The sequence below is a fragment of the Terrapene carolina genome, unplaced genomic scaffold (assembly GCF_002925995.2).
Source record: "Terrapene carolina triunguis isolate 2854851 unplaced genomic scaffold, T_m_triunguis-2.0 Scaffold62, whole genome shotgun sequence".
NCBI lineage: Eukaryota > Metazoa > Chordata > Testudines > Emydidae > Terrapene > Terrapene triunguis.
In genome coordinates this window covers 57,707,434-57,720,985 of record NW_020664413.1, presented here as the reverse complement: position 1 = coordinate 57,720,985, position 13,552 = coordinate 57,707,434, and the positions used below count along the sequence as shown (strand labels likewise).

The window sequence follows — 13,552 nt, the reverse complement described above, 5'->3', positions numbered from 1 at the left end:
CAAGAAAAGCAATGAGAAATATACAGCTATTTCAACAGTTCTGATTAACATTGACTGACCTTCACTGCTAGAACAATACCATACAACATACAGAGAAAGCTTTCCGATTATCTTGGATGAGGAGAAATGGAGAGAGAGATAGCGTTAGGATAAAATAGGAAATTGCATCAGTAACTTTAGCTGAGATGCAAGTCAGTTCATCTCTAACCCCCCCAACCCAAGAAAGATGCAATTTTCAAGTCCCTCTTCACCGTCTATGTAAGGATTTCTAGTACCAGAAATAGAGGGGAAATATTCATTCCCCCATTACTGGGAAAATGTTCAAACATCTGCAGTTAGATCCACTTTGTATACCCTTTCTATATGTGCACACACATGCATGTCATACACAGATATCTTCCTACACTAATCCTCAACTCTGGAAATGTAAAGGAGTGACCCTAAAGAATTTTTTTTTTTTTTTAAATAAGCAGCAAGTGAATGGAACATTACTCTTGCATTCACTGCCAGATTTTTAAGTTTGTCCAGTATACTTAATTTCTAGAATAACTCTGCTTGCTAAGAGGTTCTGATTTTATTTCCTAATTAAGTTCCTCCTAAAATGTAAGGTGTTCATGCGCCAAGTAATTGAAGAGAGGACCAAATTGTTGCACTCTAATTACTGCGTATAAAGATGAGTTTAGGTTTCCCACCCAGACTATTTCAGGAATGAATAAATGGATGTAAGTACTGTCAGACTGTTCAGTGATTTATTAGGCTGTAACTCCCCACTCTCATTGCAAAAAAGGAAGCAACTTAATTCTTTCTATATTAGGCACTTGAAAAGATTTTGAAAAGTAGCATGCTGCATTGTCTTCTAGTGCCCCATGAACTACAATAACCATGAAAAGTAGCATGCTGCATTGTCTTCTAGTGCTCATAAACTACAATAACCACAAATACTTCTATGGTGTTTGATTCCTGGATCTACTTGTGACTAAGAAAAAATGACAGGAGATACTGACGAGATAACTGAATCTAAGGCCTTGATTCAAGGACAGGATGGATTTAATTCATGGTCAGAACAAGTCTGGAGATCGTGCAACACTTGTCACTAGAGGCCCCCAAACTGGTGGAAGGCAAGGTGAAGAACACACAAAACTGCAAATATTTAAAAGTGAACTGCACAGGAAATAAAATTACTTGCACATATTTGTTTTATGAAGTATAAAGGCAGCTCAAAAGGTGTGTTTTCAAAGGTTTTCCCCCTGTTTTTCTAATGCAAAATAAAAAAAGGAGGGGCAGGAAACTCCTTTCAGAAGTTCAGGCTGCCTTCTTTATGAATCACAAAAAAAAGAAAAAAATAGGTGAACACTCATTTTTTCCTTTGCAGGCCATCTTGAAAACAATCGCCAAGCCTACCAGCCATTATTTTTTTATCTCCCAAACCTCCCCAAAACCAGCTTTTTTCAATTTTTAACCATGCCTCCCTCTCACACCATAAGCTTTTTCAGCAGGAAAGAGCCTAGGAAAGCTCAACGAACAATTCCATGCTAACTCCCTATCTTTTACAAAGCATCCAATTTTAAGACTTTTCAAGTGAAAGAATCCATCACATCCCAATGGTGAATTACCCTCACCCTTAAAAATCCGTTTTTCCGGTTATTCTATATTTCCAGTTGCTTTACCTCAGCTTCCTGCCACTAGATCTGGTTAGGTCTTTGCTAGATTAAAAGAGCTCTGTGCTATCAGAAATCTTCTCCCTGTAGTCTTATAGACCATAATCAAGCCATCTCAATCTTCACTTTGATACGTGAAATAGATTGAGTCCTTCAGTTTCCCACTGTATGGCAGTGTAAATCTATTACGCAGCAACTGACTTATAGCTGATATGAAACTACTACAATTAGAGTGTTTTTTGTTTGTTTGTTTTTTTTAAACATGACAGCAGCCTTGAATGAACTGCAGAATTGTTCTGATTGAACTATTCAACCTTCAGGAACGATTTCATGGGTAAAAAAGTAGTCCCATGAACAAATATTTTATAGATACATAGATGTATTGTATAGTCTTACTAACACTTAATCACCAGACATGCTACGAGCCCCTGCATTTGCACAGGTGTATTGTGTATTCACATGGCATGTTGGCAACTACTGTCTATAGATCTGAAGCATTAACAACAGGATCTACTTTAAACACCGTGACCCTTTAGCTGCAAATAGCAGTGAACATGTCAATAGAGAACATTTCTTTAAATACAGAATACTCTTCAGGATCAGATCTCAAGTGGAGGCACTTTCCAGAGAAGAAGTCAGACCTAACCCACTGGGTGTGGAGAGGGCTCTGGACTGGGGAAGGGGCAGGGAGTTCGGGTGGGGTGGGGGGGGGAGGGGGCCCGGCGGGGGGGGGGGGCCGGGGGGGGGGGGGGGGGCTGGGGAGTGCAGGAGGGTACCCCAGGCTGAGACAGAGGAGTTCAGAGGATGGAAAGGGGATCCAGGCTGGGGCAGGAACACGGGAAGGGGTCAGGGGTGCAGGCTCCTGGTGGCACTTACCTCAAACAGCTCCCAGAAACAGCAGCATGTCCCCCCTCCAGCTCCTACGCAGCGACATGGCCAGGCAGCTCTGCGCTGCCCCATCCGCAGGCATCGCCCCTGCAGCTCCCAATGGCTGCGGTTCCCGGCCAATGGAAGCTGCAGGGGTGGCAGTTGGGACAGCGGTTGGGGCGGGGGCAGCGTCCTACGCATAGGAGCCGGAGGGGGGACATGCTGCTGCTTCCGGGAGCCACGGCACGCACAGAGTGGGGTAAGCCCCCAACCCCGCTCCCTGGTTGGAGCAGGGCAAGCCCCGGACCCCGCTCCCTGACGGGAGCTCGAGGGCCAGATTAAAATGTCCAAAGGGCCGGATGCAGCCCCCGCGCCATTTCCCGCAGCTCCCATTGGCTGGGAACGGCAAACCGCGGCCACAGGGAGCCGAGGGGCTCCATGCCTGCAGACGCTCCAGGTAAACAAAACGACAATGTATTAGATATTCAATTCAATGCTTCCATAGAGTTTAAAATCATCAAATTTTGGTGTAGATCCATTTATAAGCCGACCCCCACTCTTTGATGCGTCACTTTTTTACCAAAAATATTCGGCTTCTGAACGAGTATATACGGTAAGTATTATATATGTGATCTCCTCAAAAATGGGTCACAACTGCAATTCAATTGTATTTATATGACTATGGAGGCCATTTTTCACTTGCAACTTCAAGTCACATGTGCCAGTCTGTGCACCTAGGATTTTTAAGTGCAAATCAGATCAAATGAACTATTTAAAACCTGAAAGTGCAACATACAACACAATAAAGAAAACCCCACAAATCTGGCAACAAAAGATTGTCTGACACACATTTCCTGATTGGCCTAATCAAACTTGAAATCAAGGATGTTCTTTGACAAGTAACTTTAAAATTCTAACTTGACCTACACTAGAATCATTCAAGTTCTATAGATAGAAGAATTTCTTACTCTGAAAAGCAGAAAAGAGGCTCTTACCATCACTGCAAAGGGGAAGAGAACCTGCCAGCTCTTATCTATAATGAAGTGAACATACAATACTTTTACATCATTACTTCTGCATAACTTGGAGAAAGTAATGAAAACTTTGAGAATCTGCCAGCTGCTTTTCCAAATCACTCAAAGTTACCACACCAAGAACAGGATTATTAGAGAAACTCTCTTTGGGAAATTCAGTATTAAAAATGCATTACTACTGCATTACAAATGCTGTACTGTCAGTCTGGATACCTGGAAAGATACTGCAACAAATTAAGCAATCAATTTATAAGCATCTAGAAGATAAGGTAATAAGTAATAGCCTACACAGATTTCTCAAGAATAAATCATGCAAACCACCAATCTAATTTCCTCCTTTGATAGGGTTACTGTACTATGCCTAAGGGAGAGCTTCTCCTGTCGGTGTAATTAATCCACCTCTGCGAGAGGCAGTAGCTATGTTAACATAGTGCTGTCTGCACTGGAGGTTAGGTTGGCATAACTGCATCACCCGGGGGTGTGGATTTTTCACACCCCTGAGCAACACAGTTATACCAAGGTAAGTTTGTAGTGCAGAGCTGGCCTTAGGCTCATCTGGGAGTACTCATATATGACAGTTTTCAGGATTGTGGCCTAAGTACATTGATGAGTTAACATAATACTGCTAAGTTAGTGACATACTAAAAGCAATCTGATATTTTTAAGAGAGGTTCAACATTTTGCATAGTGATATTACCAAGTCTGAGAAAATATCTGTAAAAGTTTGCCTCTATACATACAGTATTTTACATAAAGAGTAACTGACATTTAAAGTAACTAATGTGTGATACTGCAACTTTAAAAAAAATGCAAAATTTAATATAAAAAATATTTTTGATTTTGCAACACAACCTTGGTGTCCCTTTATCTGAGTAATTTTACATTGAAATACTGGTCAAAGTGAATCATAAATCACACCGTATATAGGATAAAAAGAGTATTACACAGGGGGAGGTTTAAATTCGGCTAATTACTCATTTATATGCCATTTATTCCTACTCAGTGTAAATATACTATTTCTCCCTTGTTAGGTGAAAACTAGCTCTACTAAAATGAGTCAACATTTCACTGTAAGCTTTTATAATTAACTGCAAATATTAGTTACATTAAATCCATCCATTTATATTGCAAAATGTCTATCCACACTGAAATCACACTGAGACTGAAGGTAGAATACATAAGGAGGGAGAAGGAATGGTTTATTCTTTTAAAAAATTATTATTAGTGACACGCTAATTTCAAATCTCTCCCCATGTGTAATAGTCTCTAAAGAATAAGAATGGAAATCCAGCCCTGGGGTTTCTTACCTTAAATCTAAGCAACCACTTAATGCATACATGGAGCAAATAAAAGAGGTAAGGGAAAAAAGCATTGAAAGGTTAGTTGGAACTTCAGGATATGAAGAGAAAGGAAATAAGAAAGAAAAAGTTAAGCATTCAGCATCAACAAAATAATGTATCAATAGATCATAGAAAGAGTGGTTAAAGCAGAATGTGCCATGAACAAAAGATTTTCAAGATGAAACTTTTAATAGACACACTGATTAATCAAACAGCCTCCAGATAGGTCTTAAATTTAAGTAGGTAACTAAATATCCAACTATTCATGAGACAGCGCAGTCACTCAAGTTCTCCCACTGCTAATATTCCAAGGGTCAACATTTTCCCCACAGTGACAGTGTTGGGTTCTAAGTGGATTAACTTTACAAGTGAATTTATACTAGGTGGCAAAAAGCATCCTCATTGATTATGAGAATTTGGATGCGAGTAAACTTTGTTTTACATGTACACCTCTACCCCGATATAACGCTGTCCTCAGGAGCCAAAAAATCTTACTGCGTTATAGGTGAAACTGCATTATATCGAACTTGCTTTGATCCGCCGGAGTGTGCAGCTCCGCCCCCCCGGAGCGCTGCTTTACCGCGTTATATCCAAATTCGTGTTATATCGGGTCGTGTTATATCGGGGTAGAGGCGTATTACTATAATTCCAATTTGCTGAAGCAGAAGCACATTCATTCTGGAGTATTAACCTAATATAAGGGCAGGTCTACACTAACCCCCCAATTCGAACTAAGGTACGCAACTTCAGCTACGTGAATAACGTACCTGAAGTTCGAAGTACCTTAGTTCGAACTTACCTCGGTCCAGACGCGGCAGGCAGGCTCCCCCGTCGACTTCGCGTACTCCTCTCGCCGAGCTGGAGTACCGCAGTCGACGGCGAGCACTTCCGGGTTCGACTTATCGCGTCCAGACAAGATGCGATAAGTCGAACCCAGAAGTTCGATTTGCTTGCCACCGAACTACCGGGTAAGTGTAGACCTACCCTAAAAGTGACTTGTCAGCCAGCCCTGTCATGTCAGCTAGCACTCGACCTGAAGTGATGAAAGATCTCCTAGCAAGGAGAACCCTGAATCTCAATTTTTTGCACTCCAAAGGCTGAGTAAAATTGGGAGTTTAGGCACTAGCTTTTGAAGTTAAGTTTTAGTTATGTCCTGCTGCCACAATGCCAGATAGTTTCACAAGCCCTAAATGTGTTCAGAAATACCAATCCATTGGTTTGACTATTTATTTGGTTTTTTTAGTTCTGAGTAATTTTTAAGAACGCTGCATTTTCTTATACCCTGTGTGATATTGGGAACACTGAGCAGCTCGAAATCCCAACTGTTACTCATCTAGACATACCATATTTTGGGTCATCCATTGTTTAGTTCCCAAATAAACCCCACTATATTACATAGGTATAATACATTTTTCTGATTTACTGAAAATTTCCTCTAAATTACAAGGTCCACAGATCTAATGACCAATAGACTCTCAACTTCATGAAGCTACAGAAACAGAAACAGACTTGTCAGTCACTGCCACGGGAGAGCATGGCAAGCTACTCTGAAGAGCTCACCAGTTGAGACAGTTTCCATGGCAAAGGGTAATATCCCCTGTGGTCTGAAACTTAATGAGATTATATGCACTACAGTATTATACTGTGAGTTCCTACCGTAGAGCATAATTTTGAGCTAATTTGAATGAACTGAACAGGATTTTTTATCCTACTGGGGTCAGATCTGAGGATCTTGTAACTCAGAGGAAGGAAATTTTTAGCAAATCAGAATAAAATTTCCCTCTTCTCTTTCATCTACAAGGCCCATTGATTCATTAACCAATGGAATTTTCATAGTGTGGCTTCAGGGAAGGTTCAAACAGAACTAACTACATATAGGATTTTAAATTCCTTCTCCACTACTCAGATCACAGCATGAAACATTCTCTAACTGAAGGTACCATCCACTGATGCCTGAATGTCCAGCTTATACATTTTTGAAAAGGGATGAATGGATAACCCAGTGGCTGTCCTGCAGATCTCATAGCACATGTAGTTTCTTAGCCGGGTCAGCTGTTGCCACTCTCAGTGAGTGGACTTTCACCTCAGTTGCTTGGAAAGAGACACTGACTTTTAGACTTCATGAATGCACCATCTCAGCCATTTTAAAACAGTGGATTTTGATACTCTCTTTTCTTTATATATCAGACGGTAGAGAATCAATGGAGCACTGTGTGTGACAGAGGTAGATCTCAAAGGCTCTACCAACATCCAATATATGCCACAACTTCTTTCTTGGGAGAGAATTTTTCACAGAGCCCCCAAAAAATCATACTCGCCACTCGCCATACTCCATATCATTGTGGAATATGTAGTATTATCCCCCAATAGATAAGGCCCTAAGCTCTGCCACCTTCTGGGGGAGTAATGGCTACCAGGATGGCCACTCTGATGGAGAGGAAATATATGGATGCCTTCCTGTTGGGCTCAATAAGATAAAGAGTCAAGATGTTAAGGACCAACTTTAGGTCCCATGGCAGTGCTCAATAAATCTTAGGAAGATGAACTAAAGATGTAGCTATAAGAAATCACTTAACATCCCAGCATAAAGATATCCTCATCCTGTCTATATGCTGGATTGTGCAGCCACTGGACATTTTGAAGTTGAAACTGTAAAGCACTTGATCAGACACTGAACACCTTTTCTGCAGCTCATGAGAGTGAGGCTTAGATAGTCTGCACTGGGGGGGGACCACCTTTGAAGAAAAATTGCTATACCAGAGTCAGGTCAATTATGCTAAATCCCAGGATTCAACACTCTTCCAACCCTTGTCCTCAACTGAGGCTGCTGGTGACTGAAAACTTCCTAAAGGGATAAAACTCTGCCCCTGGAGAGGAAGCAAATATCCTGGGACAGAGCTGGAGGGGATGTCCCATGGGTAGGGGCTAGGAACACAGATTGAGGCACCTCCTGCACAAACTGGTATCAGGTGGCTGGGGAAACCCCTGGAGGGAGTCATGCTCAACATCTCCTGAGTCCCCATAGGAGCCCTTTTATGAGAAGGAGCAAGGGGGAGTATGGGGATGAGCTGGTTGGCTTGCATTACAGCATGAAACACAACTATAGAGGTAAGTTTATAGCCAAAATCTTTCCTTTAAATAATGTTTTTGCTCTGTAGCAGACAGCCCAATAAACCTCCTTGCAGCTATGGAGGCAGAACAAACCACACAGACACACACAAAATAGTGAACTCTTCAGTGTGAGGTGACCAGTTCTGTCTATAGAGTTGCATAAAGGATGAGAGCTCATTAGTTAACAGATCTGTGGACCTCATAGACAAAAGAGAAACTATTATTTCAAGTAGCAGTGCACACTGATGATCATTTGACAAACTACACAATGTTTACAGAGTTTCATGTCCTAAATAAAAATGCAGCACAATTTAGAGGTTCTTTGGAGCAAACTTTGCTTTTAAGCAACTGTCACAGGACCTGGTCACAGGGTCTGAAAATGTGATACACTAATCCATTCATTTGGGCAGCTCTGATGTCAGATTCTTTCGCAAGAACATCGTTTATCATATCACTTTGGGCTTGATCTTGTTGCACTGAAGTTAACGGGATTTCTGATTACAATGGGTGCACAACTGAGTCTAAATTAAATTGTGCTGTAGCAGAGATAAATAATTTTTTCTTAATCTGTCCTGGAAGAATCTCATTAAATCAAAGTTATCATAAAAAACTATAGCTATGATAATTCACTTTTATGCTCCACATGTTAATATATTCATTGATTCACCATAAGGAATTCTGCTGATATGCACAAATTCTTTTATAGAAACAGACAGCAGATTCTAATATGAGGCAGCTGATTTCTTAAAGAGCTTTCCAGATATGAAATATTTCTGCAAAAATGTGCTGAAAAACATCACTTCTTTTTTTACCGGATTATGTACACAAATTGAGTAGCAAACATTTCCAATGAAGAATAAGATATGACTTTGTAATAAAAACAATGTTCAAAAGCTCTTGAATAAAATATTGCTTTGTTGAAAATATCTTTAAAGAAGAACGCTTTGAATTTCAATTTTAAATTCAAAGCTGATTTGTCTACTTGCATTAGTCACTTAACTTTATAAAATGTAATTCAGACAGTGTGAAATAATGAAATTCATGTCAAGCACAAGAAATTTTGCAATCAAAGCAATGTTATTGCACCACTACTTCGAAAGTTTTGTGGATTTGTTAATGTATGTGTTTTGGAAATGATACTGCTTCATGTTATTTACATTTCCTCTTTCAGAAAGTAATGTTGACAATCCTCTTTTAAATTCAAATGGTTTCCTAACAGCACAAAAATTATAAGGTCACATCTGCTAAGATTTTATTTACATTAGATGTGATATTTTAAAATGCATGTCTAATTTGCATATGGCATTACTGTGTACACCAACCAGGTATCTGCAAAAAAGCAGGCAGTTATGGATCTAGCCAAATTTGCAGTTAGTGCCTAATTAGCTTGTGCAGTTCTAGTAACTACATGCAAACTCAGACCCTAAAAATTGTACTATTCATCCCAAATCTGTGTTTAAAGAAATTCCTAAAAAGGCATAACTGGCTGGCCCAAGTTTTTGTGGCAGTCTTCAGGTTCAGAAAACCCATTAGACATCAGTCATGTTACAATTCTCTTCAACAACCACTAAAACTAAGCACACTAAATGCCGCCTTTTACACAAATACCTCCTGCTAGTGAGCCACAGAGTAGCACTATTGGTATTACACCTGGGTCAACAAATGCATTTTGTGGCAGTAACTCAGGCAGGGAAGGGACAGAGGGTTAATAGCCTCATTATTCAGGTACCTCCTGACAACGGATTCAAACAAGGGCAATGGCATTAGCCTCTATCAAGTAAGCAGGTTTATCCCTGCCCCAGAGGAGTTCCATGGTCATAGGCATACCCAGAATCAGGGGTAAAATGGTCTGCAAGGTTAAACAGGACCGGGGGATTCCTCTGGATTAAACAAATTGAGAAAACCCACGCTGCAACGAGGAAGACAGGAATAAGTCACTATTCCAGGTCTTTACATTTTGAAACCATACAGTAATTTAAGAGTGTTTTATAACATCACCTACCTTCACTCCATGTCCAATATCATCTAGAATTGTGTAATCAATAGGTTTTCTAATGTAGCGAACTGGTCGCTCCAGGTTGGCTGGTGCAATGATTTTGTGGGTTCTTGAGGTGTTTTTGTTCGTAGTCAAAATGCCAATTTCTCTTCTAGCAACTTTCTCTTTATGGATGTCCACCGTCTGCAACACACAACGTGTTTACCAATAGTGTTGAATATTAAGTGTACATTTGGTATTAAAAAATTGATTCGGCTCCATGATTTTATGAATTGAAGTTATATAGAGATATATCATATAAATATTTGCTGAGTAAGCGCTGCTTACACTCCTTTTGTTCAATCACTGTTAGAAGTTACCACCTTCTGATTTCACTTGAACTCTTTACAATTAAGCAAAATCCCTCCTAATGTTTCCGCTCTATTAGCAACTATTATTAATTCGGTTTCACTAATTTAACAATTTTTGTACTTTGACAGCAATTTTAAATGTTAAATGAGTATCTATAATTTAACAGGTTTCAGAGTAGCAGCCATGTTAGTCTGTATCCACAAAAAGAACAGGAGTACTTGTGGCACCTTAGAGACTAACAAATTTATTTGAGCATAAGCTTTCATGGGCTACAGCCCACTTCATCAGATGCATGTAGTGGAAAATACAGTAGGAAGATATATATAGATATATACACACACACACACACACAGAGAGAGAGAGAGAGAGAACATGAAACAAAGGGTGTTACTATACACACTATAAGGAGAGTGATCAGTTAAGGTGAGCTTTTATCAGCAGGAGAGAAAAAATGGGCCATTACACAAAGTAAAAGTATTTCTCCATGCTTATTTCCCCCTCCCCGCCCCAGTTCCTCATATCTCCTTGTCAATTACTGGAAATGGGCCTTTTTCATTACCACTACAGTTTTTTTTTCCTCTTCCTACTGTATTTTCCACTACATGCAGCCGATGAAGTAGGCTGTAGCCCACGAAAGCTTATGCTCAAATAAATTTGTTAGTCTCTAAGGTGCCACACGTACTCCTATAATTTAATAGTCACCCTCCCAAAATGTCTTTCACTCTGATGAGGCCCCAAAGGTCTTTTCCCAGTCTGTTTCCCCCAGTTTGTGCGTGTGTCCTGTAATACAAACCTCGGACATAATTAATTTGTTTTGTCAGATTGTGGAGTAGTTTCTCATTATGATAATTTATTCATTCATAGTAGCAGTGGTATCAAAACGGATAATATTGTTCAGAACAATCAGAACAGGTTTCTCAGTTACTACACACAGTTTACTCTGCATTAAGGGTCAGATTTCTGAAAGCGCTTAGCACTTATCCAGCTATTCCCACTGTAGCCAATGGTAAAACGTCCACTGACTTCAACGGGAGCAGCATTAGGACCAAAGTTAAACACTTTTGAAAATCCCACCCTACATGCACAGTTCTATTATGGTAGAACAATGAATATGCAGCAAAGTATAATTAAAAACTATCACTGCCAAACAGATGTCCCATGAAAGTTCCAGAGATATTAACATTCTAAACTGATTATTGCTGTGTCACTAAGCAAAAAAAAGCAAGGAACTATGAAGTACAAGCCAGATGCCACATCTTTAACTTATCCTTTGTACCTAAGTGCTACAGATGATACTGTGGGCCAAATTCTCTCTACTTGAACTCCTGTGAAGTAAATAGAGTTACACTAGTAGAGAATTTGGTCCCTCGCATTCATCCATCTGTGACCTCAGACTGCACAGTGGTTCTCAAACCTTCATATATTGTGAGTGGTTTAAGATTCATTTTTAGACCATCCCACAATCCTGACTGCTTCTTCCCTACTTCCATTGCAGTGCTTGATTACACAGAAATAACGTTAGTACAAGAAAAGATTAAAGTACACTTGCTTTAACACAATTACTTATATTGCTTTGTGCTTTTGCTCTATTTCTTCTCCCTTGACACAGAGTTATGTTTAGTACCAAACCTCCCCCAATTTCCTGCAGCTTTAATTGCTAATCTCTCTAGGTCACTTGATATGGTTTTCCTTAGCTTGCTGTTGATCCAGTTTCAGTAAAATTGGTCACATTTGAATTTACACCAAAAGAACTTGCACAAAACAGAGCAGTTGTGCAGGGTAAACAGAGGTATCTGATGGATTTTTATTTAACTGGTCAAAAATCCTCTGGAAATCCTAAGGGTCTTGGCTTGGGACACAACAAGGAAAGAGCAATGTAACTTGAAGGCAGACTTAGGCCTGGTCCACACTAACCCCCCACTTCGGACTAAGGTACGCAAATTCAGCTACGTTGAATTTGAAGTACCTTAGTCCGAACTTACCGCGGGTCCAGACGCGGCAGGCAGGCTCCCCCGTCGATGCCGCGTACTCCTCTCGCCGAGCTGGAGTACCGGCGTCGACGGCGAGCACTTCCGGGATCGATCCCAGAAGATCGATTGCCTGCCGCCGAGCCAGGAAGTAAGTGTAGACGTACCCTTACTTTCTTATTGCGAAAGAAACAGTTCTATGGACCACCGTTTCAGAGTCACAACAAGACAACAAAGCACTTGAAACCAACATTTTGGTCAAGCCCATTGCTGACCTCAAATTTGGTAATTTCACATGAGGAAATTTATACTGTGAAGAAAGTTTCAGCTATGTGGGTTTATATAATCCTATCAAAATCACCCTCATTGCGATTTCTAGTGTCTCCTTTTTGTTACCATTTTAAACAAGAATTTAGTGTTTGTGAATGGTAACAGACTGACTTTACGCAGTCAAGAGGGAGAGAAGTCCTCTTTATACAAAGTCCTATGTGTAGCAAGAGATCTGTTCTGTGCATGTACACATTCTCATAGCAACAAAAATAACTTCTTAGTGCTTTACACTCCTGTTTACACTGCAGTCAACAAAACTAAGAGCAAACGGGATTCTGTTTCATCTTGTGCATCAGAATCATTTTTATTACTTTCCAGTCAATTACACTTATGCAAACTCTTTCAAGAAAATAGGGTTGCCCCAGTGTCCCAACAGAGGCATTAGCTAAAGACATGAATTAAATAGTATCTTATTAAAAGTATAAACACATCGGTCTTCCTTGAGGAATACTGTATTAGCTGAGGCACTACTATAGTTATCAAATAATGAAATACTTAAAAACCTATTAAAACAGAAAATGATCCAATGGAAATGGGCTTGCATGGCAACCCAAGACTGCATCTTTATCTCTTAAATATAACTACTGAACAACTGAGGATCTGACCGTGGCACTCACTTGTGGTAAATATATAAAGAATTACCTGCAAAGATTTTGCAGACAGAGGTTTTTCAAGAAACTAATTTGCTTGGTTGGGAGACTATTGCAGATGTAGTATCTTATTCTCTAAAACAACTATCTTGCAAGAACACTGAGGCAGTTGATTATATGAGAAACTGACAACTCAGATTAATCTGCAACCAAGGAAACAGAAATACTATGATCCTCAATACAAAGGTGACTACCATCACCACTGTCATAAATCCCTGAAGTAACAAGTACTGACGGTGTGTTTATTC

The 13,552-nt window shown here is 40.0% G+C and overlaps 1 protein-coding gene across 2 annotated transcripts in view; it reads right to left on the bottom strand.

The window, feature by feature from the left end:
- The window catches only part of ABI2 (abl interactor 2), a 111,829-nt gene that overhangs the window by 32,910 nt on the left and 65,367 nt on the right, over positions 1-13,552 (bottom strand). For both annotated transcript variants that reach the window (XM_024206476.3, XM_024206467.3), the window contains exon 3: positions 10,013-10,189. In XM_024206476.3, the coding sequence (XP_024062244.1) occupies positions 10,013-10,189 (177 nt within the window). The remainder of the gene's footprint in view (positions 1-10,012; positions 10,190-13,552) is intronic.